General features: G+C 38.5%; 1 protein-coding gene and 1 long non-coding RNA gene across 2 annotated transcripts; both read left to right on the top strand.

Moving 5' to 3' along the window:
- The first annotated feature begins 5927 nt into the window (after positions 1 to 5927).
- Positions 5928 to 8694, top strand: LOC121406109. The gene is made up of 2 exons (XM_041597129.1): positions 5928 to 5951; positions 8027 to 8694. The coding sequence occupies exons 1-2, from the start codon at positions 5938 to 5940 to the stop codon at positions 8574 to 8576; spliced, it is 564 nt and encodes a 187-aa protein (XP_041453063.1). The 5' UTR covers positions 5928 to 5937; the 3' UTR covers positions 8577 to 8694.
- A 7660-nt stretch (positions 8695 to 16354) lies between these two features.
- On the top strand, positions 16355 to 18552 carry LOC121407432. The gene is made up of 2 exons (XR_005968918.1): positions 16355 to 16678; positions 17213 to 18552. It is a non-coding gene; the product is annotated as an uncharacterized LOC121407432 (long non-coding RNA).
- Positions 18553 to 20701: the final 2149 nt, after the last annotated feature.

The raw sequence follows: 20701 nt of genomic DNA, 5'->3' as shown, positions 1-20701 counted from the left end.
CTCTCCATCACAACACTGATCCTCTCTTACATACCACACCCTTCTCTCTCCATCACAGCACTGATCCTCTCTTTCATACCACACCCTTCTATCTCCATCACAACACTGATCCTCTCTTACATACCACACCCTTCTCTCTCCATCACAGCACTGATCCTCTCTTTCATACCACACCCTTCTATCTCCATCACAACACTGATCCTCTCTTACATACCACACCCTTCTCTCTCCATCACAACACTGATCCTCTCTTTCATACCACACCCTTCTATCTCCATCACAACACTGATCCTCTCTTTCATACCACACCCTTCTCTCTACATCACAACACTGATCCTCTCTTTCATACCACACCCTTCTCTCTCCATCACAACACTGATCCTCTCTTACATACCACACCCTTCTCTCTCCATCACAACACTGATCCTCTCTTACATACCACACCCTTCTCTCTCCATCACAACACTGATCCTCTCTTACATACCACACCCTTCTCTCTCCATCACAACACTGATCCTCTCTTACATACCACACCCTTCTCTCTCCATCACAACACTAGTCCTCTCTTACATACCACACCCTTCTCTCTCCATCACAACACTAGTCCTCTCTTTCCTACCACTCCCTTCTCTCTCCATCACAACACTGGTCCTCTCTTACATACCACACCCTTCTCTCTCCATCACAACACTGGTCCTCTCTTACATACCACACCCTTCTCTCTCCATCACAACACTGATCCTCTCTTTCATACCACACCCTTCTCTCTCCACCACCACACTGATCCTCTCTTTCATACCACACCCTTCTCTCTCCATCACAACACTGATCCTCTCTTACATACCACACCCTTCTCTCTCCATCACAACACTGGTCCTCTCTTACATACCACACCCTTCTCTCTCCATCACAACACTGATCCTCTCTTTCATACCACACCCTTCTCTCTCCACCACCACACTGATCCTCTCTTTCATACCACACCCTTCTCTCTCCATCACAACACTGATCCTCTCTTACATACCACACCCTTCTCTCTCCATCACAACACTGGTCCTCTCTTTCATACCACACCCTTCTCTCTCCATCACAACACTGGTCCTCTCTTACATACCACACCCTTCTCTCTCCATCACAACACTGATCCTCTCTTACATACCACACCCTTCTCTCTCCATCACAACACTGATCCTCTCTTACATACCACACCCTTCTCTCTCCATCACAACACTGATCCTCTCTTTCATACCACACCCTTCTCTCTCCATCACAACACTGATCCTCTCTTACATACCACACCCTTCTCTCTCCATCACAACACTGATCCTCTCTTACATACCACACCCTTCTCTCTCCATCACAACACTGATCCTCTCTTTCATACCACACCCTTCTCTCTCCATCACAACACTGATCCTCTCTCTCATACCACACCCTTCTCTCTCCATCACAACACTGATAATCTCTGTAGTCTCTTTCATGCAAACACTTTAATATTGATTCAGTGCCATTTTAACATGTAGTGCTGTTCATGCATTTACTTTTTAGATTGTCATTTATCCATTGGCGGCGGAAGTAAAAAAAAATGGGGGGTCCACCTGAAATTTTGGGATGGACACAGGTAAAAAATTTGACAAGCAAAAAAAAAAGGGTTATCAACAAAAAAAATAGGGGGAAAAGGTCCCCCCTCCGCTTACGCCGCCTATGCATTTATCCACTCTTTATGTTTTGTTGTCAGTAGTTTATGTTACCTTCCTTTGATTTATCATATTAAATTATGCTTGTTTAACTGCAAGGCGCCTTTTTTTTTTTAAATACCTCTTTTTTCAAAACTGAACAGGCCAACCCTGCAGCATAAAATGGATAAAACAAGAAAAATAAATAGATGTTTATTAGTCTGAGTGTTTTGTGTGCTGATTCCAGTGACGTCATGATTGAGCCAAAAAAAAATGAGTGGACGCAAAATTGCAAAGCGTGCTAGAATTTTGGCCCCTTTTAAAATGAAAATCTACCTGTAATTATATTTTACATGATATCATATTAAATAATGTCTCTTTCTTCCTTTCCTCTCTTTCTTTTCCACTTCTCTTTATTTACTTTTGGGAGGGTTGTAGAACTTTTTGGGCCCAGTGCCCCCGAAGGGCCCCTCCGTAAGCCATTATTGTTCACTCTATCACTACGATAAAATAACACCCTCCCCCTTTAGGGAGAGGTTGATCACCGACAGGCTCATGGCCCTCCGGATCGATCGTGGCTTCAAAACAAACAAAAAATATGGATGTTGTTATAAATATATTTAAGGCATAGGAATCATGCTACATAACCACTACAACTCCACTTGTTCCATAAACCATAAGCCAGGTATTCAACTATGCCGGGGAATCCCCAAAGCTGGCAAACATCAAGATCATGATCATCAACCGTTGATTTGCATAATGAAGCATTATAGATATTACGTCATCATTTTGCCCACCATCGCCATTTTAGACAATTTATATTGTGGGCAAACTTACTATACAAGATTACAATTTTGAAGAGTCATCTTAACCCGTAGCTCCAAAAGGTATGAATTTGATTTCATAACATTCAAAAAATGATATTCCATTGATTTATTGTGTTTCAAGGATCATCACCATCATTTTAATGGTGTATATCGGTGTATGTTTATTCGATGTTTTATCTGTTGCGCAGTACCCCATCATTCAACAAGGCGCCATTTTAAATCCAAAAATTAGATTGAAAATATAAAAAAAAACCTATCTGAAGCTTTCTTTCTCCCATATAGACGTTGTAAATTGTTTGGAATTAAACATGATGAAATGTGTTGGTTCAAGTATATGATTTAAAATTTAATCATCATTAACTATTCGGGTCTCTAGGCCTACTATGTATCTCTCGGCTACTATTGTAACTAGTCCCAGTGATTTTAGAATATTTGCTTTTGGTTTATTTGTCACTTTCACTTGATGATCGTTTCATTTTTATCTATGTTAATGCTTGTGTTATGATATGATTTTTGTTCATTTATATTTAATGGATTTCACAAGGCCTCATGGGCGACCAATATTGCTGAAGAGGCTACTTGATATACACGGACCTATCGAAAAACAGCTATTGCTGAATAAGTCTTCCCGTATTGAAATTAATAATTGAATGAATTAGTGATTTTTCAGTAAATGAATTAAAATAGATAAATTTACTTTCCTTTTTTTCTCTTTCGTACATATAGTTGGTACATCTGCAACAGTCTATTCAAAGTCAGACCATTCAAGTTTTTCCTCAATCGTGGAGAAGGACAATCAGGCGCGTACGCAAGGGGGGGGGTTTCGGGGGTTCAAACCCCCCCCCCTTTCGTTTCCTTTTTTTTTTCCTTTTTTTTTTTTTTTTTTTTTGCTTGTCTCCCCAGAGGTCGGTCTGGTCAAGTAGTTATCGGGCAAGAGCCTGATAACTCCTTGGTCTGGTTACGGACAGTTCCCCTACCCAATAATGTATATGACAGCAATAATGAACAGAATCTCATGTTTCCGACGAAAAACACAGAAAAAATTTCCGCTCGCTTCGCTCGCTCCATTTTATTATATCTTTTATTTCCGCATGTCGCCGACATGATCACGGTATCGCCATTAACAAGGCCATACATGATTATCATGATGTATACTTATGAATACAAGTGAACCAAGACAAAGACATACGTTTTCTTACAAAATATGTTTTACCAATATGAAAACCAAAATGACGGAAAACGCTAAAATGTCGGTTAGCTCGCTCCGCTCGCTCGTAATGATTTATGAAATTCCAGAAGTATCTAGTCTCCTGTTCAAGGCCGTATTATGAGTGTTACGAATAGAAGGACATGTAGCATCGACTAATACTTGATTTACTAACAAACTATTGACAAGAAATGTATGTTTTGACGGGAAAACGCGAAAATTTCGGCTCGCTCACTCCGCTCGCTCGTAATCATTTATGAAATTTCTTAAGTTTCTAGTCTCTTGATCAAGGCCATATCATGAGACTTACGAGCAGAAGGACATGTATCATCAACTAATATGTAATCATTACCAACAAGCTATTGAGAAGAATTGTATGTTTTGACGGAAAAACGCAAACATTTCGGCTCGCTTGCTTCGCTCGCTCGTAATTATTCATGACATTTCTCAAGTTTCTAGTGTTCTGATCAAGGCCATATCCAGGCGCGTAGCCGCCCCCCCCCCCAAAACGTCCCCAAAAAGAAAAAAAAAGAAGGGAAAAAAGGAGAGGAGAAAAGGAAAAGGGAAGGAAGGAAAGGGAAGAAAGGTAGCTTTGTGTTTTTTCTATTTATTCTTTATTTTTTTCTTAAAAGAGAAACTCCTTCACTCTTCTTGCTTTAAATTCATATATGAATTTTGCTTCCGCGCTGCGCGCGGTTAAATGACAATATTGAAGTTCTCCATTGTTCCCCCACCTTTTCTCTAACCCTGTTTTTCCACCTCAGCTATGTGCTTCTTGCCAGTTAAAGTTAAAATTGTATACATTAGGGCATGAATTTGAGTAAGGTTAGGCCGAAGTAAATGTATGAAGTTATCGTTTTTTTTTTCAATTGATCGCGCAACTTCTGGTCTGGTCGGCTCCGAGCGGGTAAAATCTTTATATCAGTTTCTGCCGTCACCTCCATAAAGTCAGCTTCTCCCGCTTTTCAGCTCATTACTATAAACAACCATAATTCGGGGGGCAAACAGGTTCCTAATTTAAAAAGAGGAAGGTATGGAATTCGTGTCGTATTAAATAAAAAAGTACAATATTTTTTTTATCAAATTGTATTAAACTTCATGTCATTTCCCTGTATACATTCATCTCCTGTCCTGTTTTGCGCCCTCAGTTTGAAATTTTGAATGACACTTAAGTTTCTTTATATTCAAAATGAAGCACTTCAGGATAATTAATCATCCTTTATTATATAGATAGATAATTTCAACAAATCACAGAAGTTTCAACTTTATGCGCACTATTTTCCTTGTAATGAAGTTCAATAATCTTAGAAAATCAATTGAATTAGAGACGATTGGGTATTAGAGATATCTACATTTGATGAAACGTCCGCCCTTTGAAATTTCAGAGTTTCATTGCTCATCGCGGGGAGGAATATCTTCCTCTACCAATCTTCTCCTCTGTTTTGCGAGTTAAAAATATGCACTGATGCTAAATTGTTTGTAATCAAATCTGATCTTTCCAAAGAAAGTTTCAATATATCTTTGAGAATACCCTTTTCTCGGGACCCTTTTTATGGCAAGAAAAGTTGATAAATCACTTTAGCTTCCGCGCTTCGCGCGGAGTTATTATCATTTTAATTTCCTCCATTGTATACCTCTTTTGTGCGTTTACAATCACTTTTGAAAACAAGGTTCAAAATCGCAATATAGTCAACCGAATTGGAGGTACTAGAGACAAGAGAAACGGCTCCTTTTCATTTTAATTTATGAAACACTAAAAGCTTCGCGCTTCGCGCGGGAGGGGGAAACTCCCCCTCCCTGCACCCACCCCCTAGGGAGCGCGCTTCGCGCGCTCTGTAAGTGTTGGCACGCTTCGCGTGCATTTACCGCCCCCTCCAAAATGAAATCCTGGCTACGCGGTTGGCCATATCATGAGTGCTACGATCCGAAGGACATGTAGCATCGACTATGATACCAACAAACTATTGACAAAAAGGTTATGTTTTCAACGCAAAAACGAGAACATTTCTGCTCGCTCGCGGGTCATGACCGCACTGTTACATACCCATCCCCACTTAAATGTTATTGTCTTATTTGCAGCGCTGAAAAAAAAGAAAAAAAAAATCATCACCTCCCCCCCGCTCATCACTTTTTAGAGACTGGGCGGGAGATTTAAAAAAAAAAATCAGCTCGACCCCCCCCCCCTTTCAAAAATCCTGCGTACGCGCCTGAGGACAATTATCGCATCATGGAAAATTTGAGGTAGGCTTATGGATAATGGATTATAGTTTAAAATGACATGATTTTTGTTACCCTTTGTATATCATTTCTTCTGTAACACAAATCCCGATTCACTTTAATAGAATCATGATGAAATGCTTTTAATTTTGGCTCCTTCTTATCCACATCTGTTGTACTTCTTCTTTTTTAAATCTCAGTCATTATTTTAGAACAACTGTTCAATAATAATTCTGTATTCATGATTTCGTGTTTTATACGGTAACTTTACATATCTATGAAAAGCTATTTTTGTAAAATTGGTTGTCTGTGTGTATAAAGAATGTTTAAAAGTCAAGTCCACCCTAGAAAAATGTTGATTTGAATTAAAGGAGAAAAATCAGACTGGCATAATGCTGAAAATTTCATCAAAATCGGATGTAAAATAAGACCTCTAGGAAGAACAGAGCCATTTATCAATGGCTCGGAATAGAGTGTTCCATCCGAATCTTTTTAATTTTAATAATTTGTACAATGTATTTTGTTGCGATTTTTATACGATAAATAAAACCAAATCAAACAAAAGGTATGACATTCTAAAGTTCGCTTATTTTCACAAAACAGTGTTTTGCGCAACTCAGTGACATGCAAATGAGACAGTCGATGATGTCCGTCCCTCACTATTTATTTTGTTTTTATTGTTTGAATTAAACAATATATATTTTTTTACAGATTTCACAATAAGGACCAATTTTACTGAACCATATAGTATCAAACAATGCTAATTCTACATGTTCAGGGAGGAATTAATTGTCATTTCACTTGAAAATGAGGAGAAAACTATAATATTTCATATTTCGAATAATAAAATACAAAATAAATAGTGAGTGGATGACGTCATCAGTCTCTTCATTTGCATACCGACCAGGACGTGCATATAACTGTTTTGTGAAATTAAGCGAAACTTTAAAATGTCATAACTTTCTTATCTTACATCCGATTGTGATGAAATGTTCAGTGTTATGCTTGTTCGAATTTTCTCTTTTCATTCATGATGAGATGGACTTGTCCTTTGATGTTGGTATGAATAAAACCTTGAAGAATTGAAACATTTGAAACATTTCTCAATTCATAATAGCGCCTCTGGCATTCTCACCTGCATTACGCAATTCAATATAGCAACAGTGCTGACTTTGAACCTACTATAAAATACTTATTCACAAAAACATCATTCATATAATGATACAATACTACGTTCATTGACCCTAAATAATATTTGACCTTGATCATGTGACCTAAGACTTGTCAGTGATACTTGATTATCCCTATGTCCACAATTCATAAGCTATATCCATAAACTTTGAAAGTTATGACAGCAATTTTTGAAAATTACCTCCAACATGGCCAAAGTTCATTGACCTTAATGACCTTTGACCTTGATCATGTGACCTGAAACTCGCACTGAATGTTCAGTGATACTTGATTACTCTTATGTCCACGTTTTATGAATAAGATCCATAAACTTTGAAAGTTATTATGGTAATTCAAGAAATACCCAAACTTAATTTGCCAAAGTTCATTACCCATTATGTGTAAGTTACATGAACTAGGTCCATATACTTTCGAAGTTATGATGACATTTCAAAAACTTAACCTTTGGTTAAGATTTCGATATTGACTCCCCCAACATGGTCTAAGTTCATTGATCCTAAATGCCCTTTGGCCGTGGTCATGTGACCTGAAACTCATGCAGAATGTTCAGTAATACTTGTTTAACCTTATGTTATAGTTTCATGAATTAGGTCCATATATTTTTTTAGTTATGCTGTCATTTTAAAAATTTAACCTTCGGTTAAGATTGATGTTGACGCCGCCGTCGTCGGAAAAGTGGCGCCTCTATACCCACTGTGCTATATGCAGGTGAGGCAAAATGTCTCACTCCATCCTGTACATAATTCATTCCTCTCCATGATAATGTTTTTGTTGTGTTTTTCTTGATGTAGATATAAATTTATTTGTCTAACTGTATTCTTTTAATGTGTTTATGGATGTTCTTTGGTGGCACCTTCCGATAGCAATCAAGACATGATTGAATATTCTAACTTGACTTTTTTTTACAGCCAACGTTCCAATCCCTTGAATAAAAGGCGTTTTTCGAAAGTTCAAGCAACAATAGACTTCGGGAACCATGGTGGTCCTCGGCCTCCGCTACCAGATGAAAGAGTGGAATGTGATTCTAGAGGGACACTCAAAATAATAGATCTTGGGGTTAAGGTCAAAGAGAAGATCGCTGAACTCTTTCCGGTGTCAAGTAGCAGTCCTTCTAAGGACGATAATGAGAATGAAGATGATCTATTGTCTGTTCCAAAAAGCCTCTCTTCTAATGAGTATAACCATGATAGCACTCAGTGCTCTTTTGGAACTCGTAATTATTTTATTAACACGAAGTTGCCTCGATTTATGAAGGCATATACAAGCCAATCTGTAAGATTAAACAATGAGCGTTTAAATAACGCCAAAAAGTTTAAATCTTTAGAAATGAAAGTAACGAATCTTGAAGCAGAAAATTCTGAAATTAAAAGAAAGATGTATGAGCTTCAAAAACAGTTGTCTGAACTTAAGCAGACAAAGCACACGGAATCCTGTGGTCTTAGGGTGTATGAGAAATAGGAAAGTTGGCCCTTTAAATGATATCATGTCGCCAAACCCTGAATAGTAAGGTGATCATGGTCTCAGCAAAGGAAGATGATGCACATTAGAAAAAGAAAATAGAAAAATCAGATATGTAGAAGATTGGATATGATGTTAAAAGAAAATGTAGTGTAAAAAATAAATGTGAATTGAAATCAAGCTAGCATGAATTAGTTTTTTATTTCTAGTACAAAGGAAAGTGAGAAAAGGAAATGGAAGTGATGTCATGATTTGACAGAGAGAATTAAAGAACTGTGAGTGAGATACCATGTAATACAGTTTTTAATTAAAGGGGAGCTGGGAGGTGGGAAAAAAATATTGTATTGTGAGTGAAAATATGAAACAAAAGAAAGAGACATGGGAGAGAGGGGGAGGGTGGGGGCACCGAAAGATTTTTAAAATGGCTGAGAGTAAGGAAATGGTTGTGGAAATAATCGTGTTTTTTTTTTCTTCCGGCTGAAATAGTGCTCAGAGTGCCCATAAAAAGTAAAGACACAAACTTCTCTCTTCCATACCACATCTTTCTTTGCCCATAAAAATCTAAACAAAAACACTGCAACACTGCATATACAAAGCATCATATTCACAAAATAGAAAACAATAACAACAAATACAAATAAACACTGGATTGAATATGAGAGGGACAGCAAGAAAGGAACAAGCCTTGTGATCCGGCTTGTGATTAGCTGACCCTACAACCTAATAATTATACAAAGACTTCAATAACAATGATATAAAAGGATAAGTTTTATATTAAGGTTTTATTTTTTCACGAGAGAGCGTAGCGAGCGAGGGTTTGGAAAAACTTTCAAATCTAAAGTTGTAAAACTCGCTTTTTGGTCAATTATGGACCTATATGTTAAAAGGACATCCTTGCGAGATGTTGCGAGCGCGAATCACGAGCTCGCAACTTCAATGTAATTAGACACGAAAAGTAAACATCCCGAGCAGTTTTTTGAATAATGAAAAAAGGATGTGAATCTAAGCATGGACCTACCACTCAGAGTGGTAGGTCCATGATCTAACTAAAGAATTAACGCGAGCGCGAACTGATTTTTTAAATATACCGATCAGAAAAGAAAATCTTTTAAAGACTGCATGTAGAGACTCCTAAATAGGATACAGGCTAAAAACCTGAAAACTGGACATGTATTTTTGTAACTATGAACAGGACGAATACCCGATACTAAACAATAATTGATGCGAGCGCGAGCCAAACATTGTGATTTTCTTACCTAAAATGTATTTATTTCATTTTCAAAAAAGGCATTTTTTCCTACTGGGAATTTTTTGGGCACTCCCCCCCCCCTGGTTCTCCCCTTCTCTCTCCATCACAACACTGATCCTCTCTTTCATACCACACCCGGCCTTCTCTTTCCATCACAACACTGATCCTCTCTTTCATACCACACCCTTCTCTTTCCATCACAACACCGATCCTCTCTTACATACCACACCCTTCTCTCTCCATCACAACACTGATCCTCTCTTACATACCACACCCTTCTCTCTCCATCACAACACTGATCCTCTCTTTCATACCACACCCTTCTCTCTCTATCACAACACTGATCCTCTCTTACATACCACACCCTTCTCTCTCCATCACAACACTGATCCTCTCTTACATACCACACCCTTCTCTCTCCATCACAACACTGATCCTCTCTTACATACCACACCCTTCTCTCTCCATCACAACACTGATCCTCTCTTTCATACCACACCCTTCTATCTTCATCACAACACTGATCCTCTCTTTCATACCACACCCTTCTCTCTCCATCACAACACTGATCCTCTCTTTCATACCACACCCTTCTATCTCCATCACAACACTGATCCTCTCTTACATACCACACCCTTCTCTCTCCATCACAACACTGATCCTCTCTTACATACCACACCCTTCTCTCTCCATCACAACACTGATCCTCTCTTACATACCACACCCTTCTCTCTCCATCACAACACTGATCCTCTCTTACATACCACACCCTTCTCTCTCCATCACAACACTGATCCTCTCTTTCATACCACACCCTTCTCTCTCCATCACAACACTGATCCTCTCTTTCATACCACACCCTTCTCTCTCCATCACAACACTGATCCTCTCTTACATACCACACCCTTCTATCTCCATCACAACACTGATCCTCTCTTACATACCACACCCTTCTCTCTCCATCACAACACTGATCCTCTCTTACATACCACACCCTTCTCTCTCCATCACAACACTGATCCTCTCTTTCATACCACACCCTTCTCTCTCCATCACAACACTGATCCTCTCTTTCATACCACACCCTTCTCTCTCCATCACAACACTGATCCTCTCTTACATACCACACCCTTCTCTCTCCATCACAACACTGATCCTCTCTTTCATACCACACCCTTCTCTCTCTATCACAACTTCGATCCTCTCTTACATACCACACCCTTCTCTCTCCATCACAACACTGATCCTCTCTTTCATACCACACCCTTCTCTCTCCATCACAACACTGATCCTCTCTTACATACCACACCCTTCTCTCTCTCCATCACAACACTGATCCTCTCTTTCATACCACACCCTTCTCTCTCCATCACAACACTGATCCTCTCTTACATACCACACCCTTCTCTCTCCATCACAACACTGATCCTCTCTTACATACCACACCCTTCTCTCTCTCCATCACAACACTGATCCTCTCTTACATACCACACCCTTCTCTCTCCATCACAACACTGATCCTCTCTTACATACCACACCCTTCTCTCTCTCCATCACAACACTGATCCTCTCTTTCATACCACACCCTTCTCTCTCTATCACAACTTCGATCCTCTCTTACATACCACACCCTTCTCTCTCCATCACAACACTGATCCTCTCTTACATACCACACCCTTCTCTCTCCATCACAACACTGATCCTCTCTTTCATACCACACCCTTCTCTCTCCATCACAACACTGATCCTCTCTTACATACCACACCCTTCTATCTCCATCACAACACTGATCCTCTCTTACATACCACACCCTTCTCTCTCCATCACAACACTGATCCTCTCTTTCATACCACACCCTTCTCTCTCCATCACAACACTGATCCTCTCTTTCATACCACACCCTTCTCTCTCCATCACAACACTGATCCTCTCTTACATACCACACCCTTCTCTCTCCATCACAACACTGATCCTCTCTTTCATACCACACCCTTCTCTCTCCATCACAACACTGATCCTCTCTTACATACCACACCCTTCTATCTCCATCACAACACTGATCCTCTCTTACATACCACACCCTTCTCTCTCCATCACAACACTGATCCTCTCTTTCATACCACACCCTTCTCTCTCCATCACAACACTGATCCTCTCTTACATACCACACCCTTCTCTCTCCATCACAACACTGATCCTCTCTTACATACCACACCCTTCTCTCTCTCCATCACAACACTGATCCTCTCTTTCATACCACACCCTTCTCTCTCTATCACAACTTCGATCCTCTCTTACATACCACACCCTTCTCTCTCCATCACAACACTGATCCTCTCTTACATACCACACCCTTCTCTCTCCATCACAACACTGATCCTCTCTTTCATACCACACCCTTCTCTCTCCATCACAACACTGATCCTCTCTTACATACCACACCCTTCTATCTCCATCACAACACTGATCCTCTCTTACATACCACACCCTTCTCTCTCCATCACAACACTGATCCTCTCTTTCATACCACACCCTTCTCTCTCCATCACAACACTGATCCTCTCTTTCATACCACACCCTTCTCTCTCCATCACAACACTGATCCTCTCTTACATACCACACCCTTCTCTCTCCATCACAACACTGATCCTCTCTTTCATACCACACCCTTCTCTCTCCATCACAACACTGATCCTCTCTTACATACCACACCCTTCTATCTCCATCACAACACTGATCCTCTCTTACATACCACACCCTTCTCTCTCCATCACAACACTGATCCTCTCTTTCATACCACACCCTTCTCTCTCCATCACAACACTGGTCCTCTCTTACATACCACACCCTTCTATCTCCATCACAACACTGATCCTCTCTTTCATACCACACCCTTCTCTCTCCATCACAACACTGATCCTCTCTTACATACCACACCCTTCTCTCTCCATCACAATACTGGTCCTCTCGTACATACCACACCCTTCTCTCTCCATCACAACACTAACCCTCTCTTACATACACTAGCGTACCTATGGGGGAGGGGGGCAGACTGCCCCCCTGGCGAGTCACAGCCCATGCAAGGGACATATCCCTGCTCCCGCCCTCCTTCCTGACGAGCCACCAGTGGCCCCTCCATTGAAGTTGAAGACCCCCCCTTTTTTTTTTTTGAAAATCCTTTTTGCTTGTCATTTTTTTCTGGTGTGAAATGTCCTTTACATCCTGTTGTATCCTGTTCAGGACTTTTTTTTATATTTTTTTGAAAATCCTAGGTACGCTACTGCTTACATACCACTCCCTTCTCTCTCCATCACAACACTGGTCTTTTGCAAAGACTTTGATATTGATTTTAAAAGCATTTTTACATGCAGTGCTACTTATTTATCTATTCTTTTGATTTTCATTCATCCTCTCTTGATGTTTTTGGTTAGTAGATTGTGATGTTACCTTATAACTACAGGGCGCCTTTGTTTTGTAAAGCACTTTTTCCAAAACCAAGCAGGCCATAACACTGCAGCGTAAGATGAATAAAAATATAAAAAAAGAATGAATATTCATTAGCTTTAGTGTTTTGTTTGTTTATTCCAGTGACGTGATGATTGAGCCCATAAATTGATGGGGCACAACATTGCAAACGGATAGAGTTAAAATACTGGCCTTTATAAAATGAAAATCTAATTATATTTGACATGATACAAGTAAAAATAATTTCTCCTTCTTTATTTTTTATCTGTCTTTTCCACTTCTCTTTACTTATTTTTGGGAGGATTGTGGAATTTTGGGGGGCCTAGTGCCCCCGAAGGCCCCCCTCGTAAGTCATTGTTCGCTCTATCACTACGATAGAATACCCCCCCCCCCCCTCTTTTGGCTATCATCATGTGATGCCTTTGGGGGCGAGGTTGTTGGCAAGATATCATGCTACATAACCACTACAGCTCCATTTGCCCCATAAGGTATTCAAGTAAGCCGGGGAATCCCCAATCTGGCAAATATCAAGATCATTATCATCACCATGCCTGTTATTTGCATAATAAAACATTATTACAGATTTTACGTCATTATTTGCAAATGATCCATCGCCATTTTAGAGAGGTTATATTGTGGACACAATTATAAATACAATAAAAGTGAGTTTTGAATACAATTTTGAAAGAGTCATCTTGACCCGTAGCTCCAATTTTCTAAACAAAAGGTAAGAATTTGATGTCATAATGTTCACCAAATGATATTCTTTTGATTTATTCTGTTTTATGGATCAATTATCATTATCATTTTTATGGTGTATATCGATGTACGTTTATTCGACGTTTCATGTGTTACGCAGTTCCTCATCATTCACCAAGGCGCCATTTTAAATCCGAAAATTAGATCGAAATATTTAAAATACAATTCGTTCTCTACTACTGTAAATCTCTCGGCTGCTAATGTTTGCTTTTAACAATGTTATAACTGAATTTCAATTTAATATTAATCTTTTAATTTACTTGTCAGTATTGCCTTATGATTGCTCTATTTCTCGTGTGTTTAAACCTATGTTATGCGATGATGTTTGTTCAATAATGTTTTGGGTGTAGTGTTATCACAGGGCTCGAAAGAAGACCAATTTATTGTTTGAAAAGTGAATCAAAATAGGTCGACTAAATCAATCTATATATTTTTTTATCATTTGCAATTATAGTCATTACATCTGCAAGAAATAGTCTGTTCGAGTTTCGCCTTAACTTGAGGTGGACGCCGGCAACAAAGAAAATTTGATTTAGGCCTATGCATTACTTATCATTTGTATATAATTTGTTGTGTAACACCAATCCAGATTCACTTTAGACATGTTAGAATCGTGATGCTGATAGTTTGCATTGGTTGTTGATGTTTACGATAAAACATGAAAATTAGGGCATAAATTGCAATTGATTTCTACTATCTAAACCATCTTGAAAAGCGTATTAATTTGAGATTTTCCCATTGTATGTGGAAAAAATATGAAAATAGTTGATTTTTATGTAAAATCCAAGATGGCCGCCGAAATTGCCAATTTTGACTCCATGGGACACGATTTGCCAAAGGGACATCAAGATTCATTAACCAAACACTTCAGGCAATACACGAAAGTTGGTTAAAAAATATATATATCATGCTGGTGCATGGGAACCCCCAGGCGTGGTTCTGGACTAAATTTTTTATTACTATTATTTGGGGGGGGGGGCTTTAGGGGGCTTTAGAAATTTTCGACGTTGGTTTATGAAAATGGCCAATTGCGGATAGCCTTATACTGATCAAGCAGATAGTCCCCCTCCCCTCCTATAAAATATATCAGGAAAATCACATTTTCAAAATCCTTGAGTATTTTTCATCCATATTATGCATCAGGGCCTGATGGGTGTTATAGATGTAGGCCTAGATGAGGGCATTCAACGATAGAAGACAGGACTAGTTATCAGAAAATGGGTTTGTGTTGTTACTCTCTCCAGGATTTTTTGAAAATTTGGGGTTTTAATGTCATTGACATCCCTTAAAAATATTACGAGGGAATGTGATGACCAAGGAGAAAAGTATTGAAGGGAAACCCAGCATTATTTTGTGAACTTCCAAATAAATGTACATCTGCTACTTTTTTAAATTACTGAAGTGTGATACTCGTGATGCATAAAGGCTGCAAAAGAATACGACCCGATGATCACTGCCCTGTATAACCAAATCTCCTTGGTATAACACAAACGTCTGCACAATAGAGTATTGTAGAGAATAGAGTCAAATCATTCTACATGTTGCTTCTATCATGAGGCGGGGTGATCGCCATGGAAATATTGGCATTATGGCATAAGTATTGTTATATGTTTGGTGGTAGTAGTCAGGGATGGATCTAGGATCTTTCGAAAGGGGGAGGTCACATTTTACCGAGGAAAAAACTGACAAGCAAAAAAAAAAGAAAAAAGAAAAGAGTTTTAACCAAAAATTAAGGGGATTTCGTCCACTAACAAATTTGACAACACAAAAAATAGGTCTTAATTTTCAAGGGGAGGGGGTGGCACATTTCTGTTTCAATGGCACTTTTACATTACAACTCTTAATTGTGCCTCTCAAAAGGGGGGGGCACGGGCCGGCTGTGCCCCCCCCAATCCGCCAGTGGGTGAAGGAACGCTTAATTTTGAAAAAGTTGCATGGCAGTCTACTGCATATTGCAGGAGATCATTCATATACTCGCATTAATGTATTCTGCATTTAGATGATATTTTGCGAGGGAGCGTTTGGCGGCCGAGCGAGAAAGTTTTCGAATTTGAATAGTAAAAACTTTTGATTTTAGAGAACTCGACGACATGAATGGAATACTGCATTGATCAATACATATGAACGCATATAGGGCCTACATAAATATTTTTTTTATTATTATAAAGCGCTTTGATCATATTTTTGGTAAAGCGCTATATAAGTACCTGTTATGTATGTATGTATTATGTAGGTCATCAGCAAAAACTTTAGGTTGGACACGTCCCCCCCCCCCCGCTTCCGCCGCCTATGGTAACACCTAAAACCGCGCCTGGGAACCCCCATTTCTGACTCGACTATTGATCGACTCGCTTGGGATTCCCCAAGGGATTTTTTTTAAGACAAACAAACACGGGAATCATGCATGATTCCACCAATGAAAATGAAGCGAACATGGGAAACATGCGTGATCAAATAATTCAACCAATGACAGTAGCTTGTGAATACGTCATGTTTAGGCTCAAAAAGTGAAAATTTTGCTTCAGATAACGTATAAATATCATAGTTTGGCAGCATATCTTTCTTTATACTGGATGGACTCGGAGCAGAACTGTATTGGATTCGATAGCATTTCGTGAGAGCGAGCTAGGTGAGCCATGATCATTTCCTGCGCCGTCCTGATAGACAGACTTTATAATACACTGGACAATCATATTGGGAGATAATAATATGGAATCACTGAACAATCAAGGGATGTGACCGTAGGAAAAATTAATACAATATTCGTTGTGTTGTTAATATTATCATGTTGCAAGATACATGTTCTCTCATGGTATGAAAAGAAGAATGTATGCTGTTCAATTCAATGCGATCGGAACGGCGTAGCGAAAAATATGCGAAGCTTTGGAGCGGATTTCTTTTTTCTCGATAAGAAGAAAATGCTATGCTTTGGAGCGGCTTTCTTTGTTCTTTTTCTCATTAAGACAAAAATGCTATGCATTGGAACGGAAATTTGAGTGTAAAAATGGGGGTCCCCTCCGCGGCACATACCCACTATGCATTGGGGGGAATTGCAATTTTGTCATCGACTTCAAATCAAAGCATCGCATATTGTTGGAAACGAAATGAAATAGATAGCAGCTTGCAAATAAGCCAAAACCTTCTCATTCCTTATTTTATGCAGGTACTCATAATACGTAAGAGGAGTTTTCGCCAAAATCGCTTCATAGGCGAAATAATTTACGTTGGACAACGTTGGCCTCCGATCGAGCAACAGTCTTTTGACCACTGTTTATTTCTACAAAACGGAGGAGCGATTGTTGTAAGAAACTGATTATTGTCAATAATTTTCCATCAAACAAACTGGATTTTTGGTGTACACTAAGTTGCTTGCAAACCCTCCATGGATTAAGTTTGATGTCACTGCATCCATTCCTTGATATGACCAAGAAGTTTATACGACTGGAGTTCCAACGGGCAACAAATTTATTCAAGCAGCTGCTTATTTCTGAAGAAAGCACAAACAAAATCTACTACAGTGTAGTAATGTTGCCTTTGATATTCGCCATTCGAAGCCGCCAGTTTCCTGGGAAAAACCGAGAAGTGATTTTTTTTAAATAATTTGTATCAATAGGTCTATCTCATCATATCAATAAACGAACTGGAAATTGGGCACCAATCGATATTGTGCCAAGATTTTTTTGCTAGATTGTATCAACTAGGCTTGAATTAGTGAAGAAAGTATGGATTTGACCTTCATAGAATCCAGATTTTGACACTTTTCCGATCGTTCCCAACATTATATATACTAACATAACATACGGATGTTAGAATATTAATTGTTGTTCATGATTTTATATGTCAGATTAGTGCACGCACAGTTAGTATTCAGAAAATATTGCACCATTTCTTTTCCCATGCCCTGCAAGGTAAGAATTATGAACCGCTCACAATACCAGACCGTATAATGCAGTTAAAATGCAGGAATATGTTTTTTCTCCCCATTTGCAAATAAGATTCAACAAAGTAAATGCCTGGATGAAAGTTTGCTGGCGGCTTCGAACTTGATTCAAAGAGAATTAGTTTGCTGACTGTGGCTCCATCTCTATTTAAACCTTGATCATATATACATACCAAGAAAATACAAGTGCAATTTTAGATCTAGTGGTACGGAGCTTCTCAGGCTTTTGGGGTGCAATTAACCATAAGAAAGAAGTTTTTAACATTAGGCTGCAATTGGTTGTATTCTCCACTCTAAACGATGGCGAATCTGTTAGGGAAGGAGCAAATTAATTTTGTACCATTGTGAAAACTTATGCACCCTAAAACATGCAATGTTGCATGTTGTATTATACAAACGAATACTCATGGGGGCAAACAAGACCAAAACCAGCCTTTCTCGCTCTTTTATTCATCGGGGGCAAGTTAAGTATACACTTTTAAAGGGGGGTCCAGGCTAAAAATACCACAGTTTGAAGTGGTAAAGAAAAATCAGACAAAACACTGAAAAGTTCTTCAAAATTGGACAAGGAATAACAAAGTTCTGGCATTGTTTCAAAGAAATGGTTCTATGCAAGTCTTCATGAATAGTTAATGAGTGAACTCCTGACTATACCCACTTTTGCATTTTATTACCTGAATTGTGTTTACTCATATTTTATCGCCAAGAGCTTAAAAAAATGGATTGCCAACCGATTTTAGGGCAGTAGATAAAATATTCTTAGTTGCAACTTATTTTATCAGAAGGGAGAAATATCATACACACATGTATGAAATAACTGATTTCAAGTAACAACACAAAAATATAAAAACGTGGGGATATGACATTATCTGTCCACCTGAAGAAAATTCATAGCGATATGCACATAAACCATTTTCACAAAATATTGCTAAACTTTAAAATTCAATTTGCTATAAGATTTTGATGAAATTGTCAGCATTTTGAACGGCGATTTTTACTATATTTATTTAGATATGATTATTTTCAGTCTGGAGTACCCCTTCAAACATGATAGCGTCAAAACAACAAAATGGGTTAGTGAATATAATCATCTGTCCAACTGAAGAAATTGGCAAAATAAACCATATTTTCGCCAAGCATCTATCAAAATTTTAGCTGAATTTGGAATTTGATCATTGTTTTTTTTTTGTCTGGACACATTAGTATCAAACAACGGATTGGTTACTTGATCGAACTTGTTTGGAACTGTCGCATTAAGGTTGCACCGTTTCTGTGAATTTCTTTCCTGTTTTTAAACACAACTGATGTTACTTAGTACAGAATGAATATAAACGGCGCTCGCGATTTTAAAAATTGCGATGACGTCACGAAGAGAATGGATACAGCCATGAGTGATTGTGGATCCTGTACTTTCTGTGCATCACAAAACGTTTTTACAGTGCTCGGACAATGGAAAGTATCGTAGGTTTTGAGGTTTTGAACCTGTGTATTTGCAATCGGGATTTAGTCATCTTGGTCCAGAATTAGACTATCATCACCCCTGTATCATAATTCGTTTGTTCTTTTTTAGTGATGATGAAAAGACTGACTGTTTGGAAAAAGGAAACTGAACCCAATTGGTTCTAGGAGCCTTTCAATTGTAGATTGAGCTTTAGAAAATAGTGTAAAATATATTTTATTGCTGTATTTTTTTTAATTTAATACCACGTTGTCGTGTCAGTTAAATTATTGATAATTTATCATTATTCAAAATATTATTGTGTTGCTCTTTCCTTCATGTATGGTTGTGGTTGTACAATATATTCACCTATAGTGCATTTGTGTATATGTGTGGAGAGAGGGGGCAGTATTAGGTACACTGCAAAAACTCGGGTGTTGATTTAACACCAGCCCGGAATCTATATATCATGTCCACACCAGAGAAGTATTGAAACACCAGTTTGGAATCAAAGCGATGCTGTTTTAATACTAATTGGTGTTGTATAAACACCTATCTGGTGTTAGACCAAAATGAAATTGGTGTTGTTTAACACCTGTCTATAGTGTGGACATATACAGATTCCGGACCGGTGTTAAATCAACACCAGAGTTTTTGCAGTGCAGGTCCTCAAAAAGTAGCTTCTTTCATATAGTGATATTCAAGACTACAGAGGTTTTTCATAATGAGCTTAATGCGGACCAAAAAAAATTCGGTCATTTCTGCTCTAAATAATTCATGAGTTTGGTATCATTCTAAAGAAGACGAATCGCTCTTTTAATTCGTGTGTTTGAATTTATTTAAAGACTATGTGATGTAGGTGAAATTTTTTATCTAAAACATGCTACAAAATAATTATTTTCACCTGACAAAAGTTATTTTCACACTTTATTTTGTTTGAGCCCAAATTATTTTTAAATCGTGATCTGTATGCTTTAAAATGGTATGGGTTTCAAAATGAGAACTGGTATAATCGGGTAAAGATCACACTTTTCTTTGGCCAAGTACATTAAGCAGCTTGAAAACAAGATTGCTTCACTCTGCATGATTGGTCATATAGACACCCACGAAATTTCTAAAGGTTTCCATGCTAATAATTTCTTCAAGTCACCCTCGCCTGATGTTTTTTGAAGCATTACCCAGCCAATCAGAACTTTGGATTTCATGCTACTCCAAATTTTTAGAAATCTCGTAATGTACCTTAGTGAGGGAAAGTGTGATATTGACCCGATTAA

This window comes from Lytechinus variegatus, chromosome 1, assembly GCF_018143015.1.
Source record: "Lytechinus variegatus isolate NC3 chromosome 1, Lvar_3.0, whole genome shotgun sequence".
Lineage (NCBI taxonomy): Eukaryota > Metazoa > Echinodermata > Echinoidea > Temnopleuroida > Toxopneustidae > Lytechinus > Lytechinus variegatus.
Note: the sequence above shows the minus strand (reverse complement) of the source record. Positions and strands in the feature narration are given on the sequence as shown.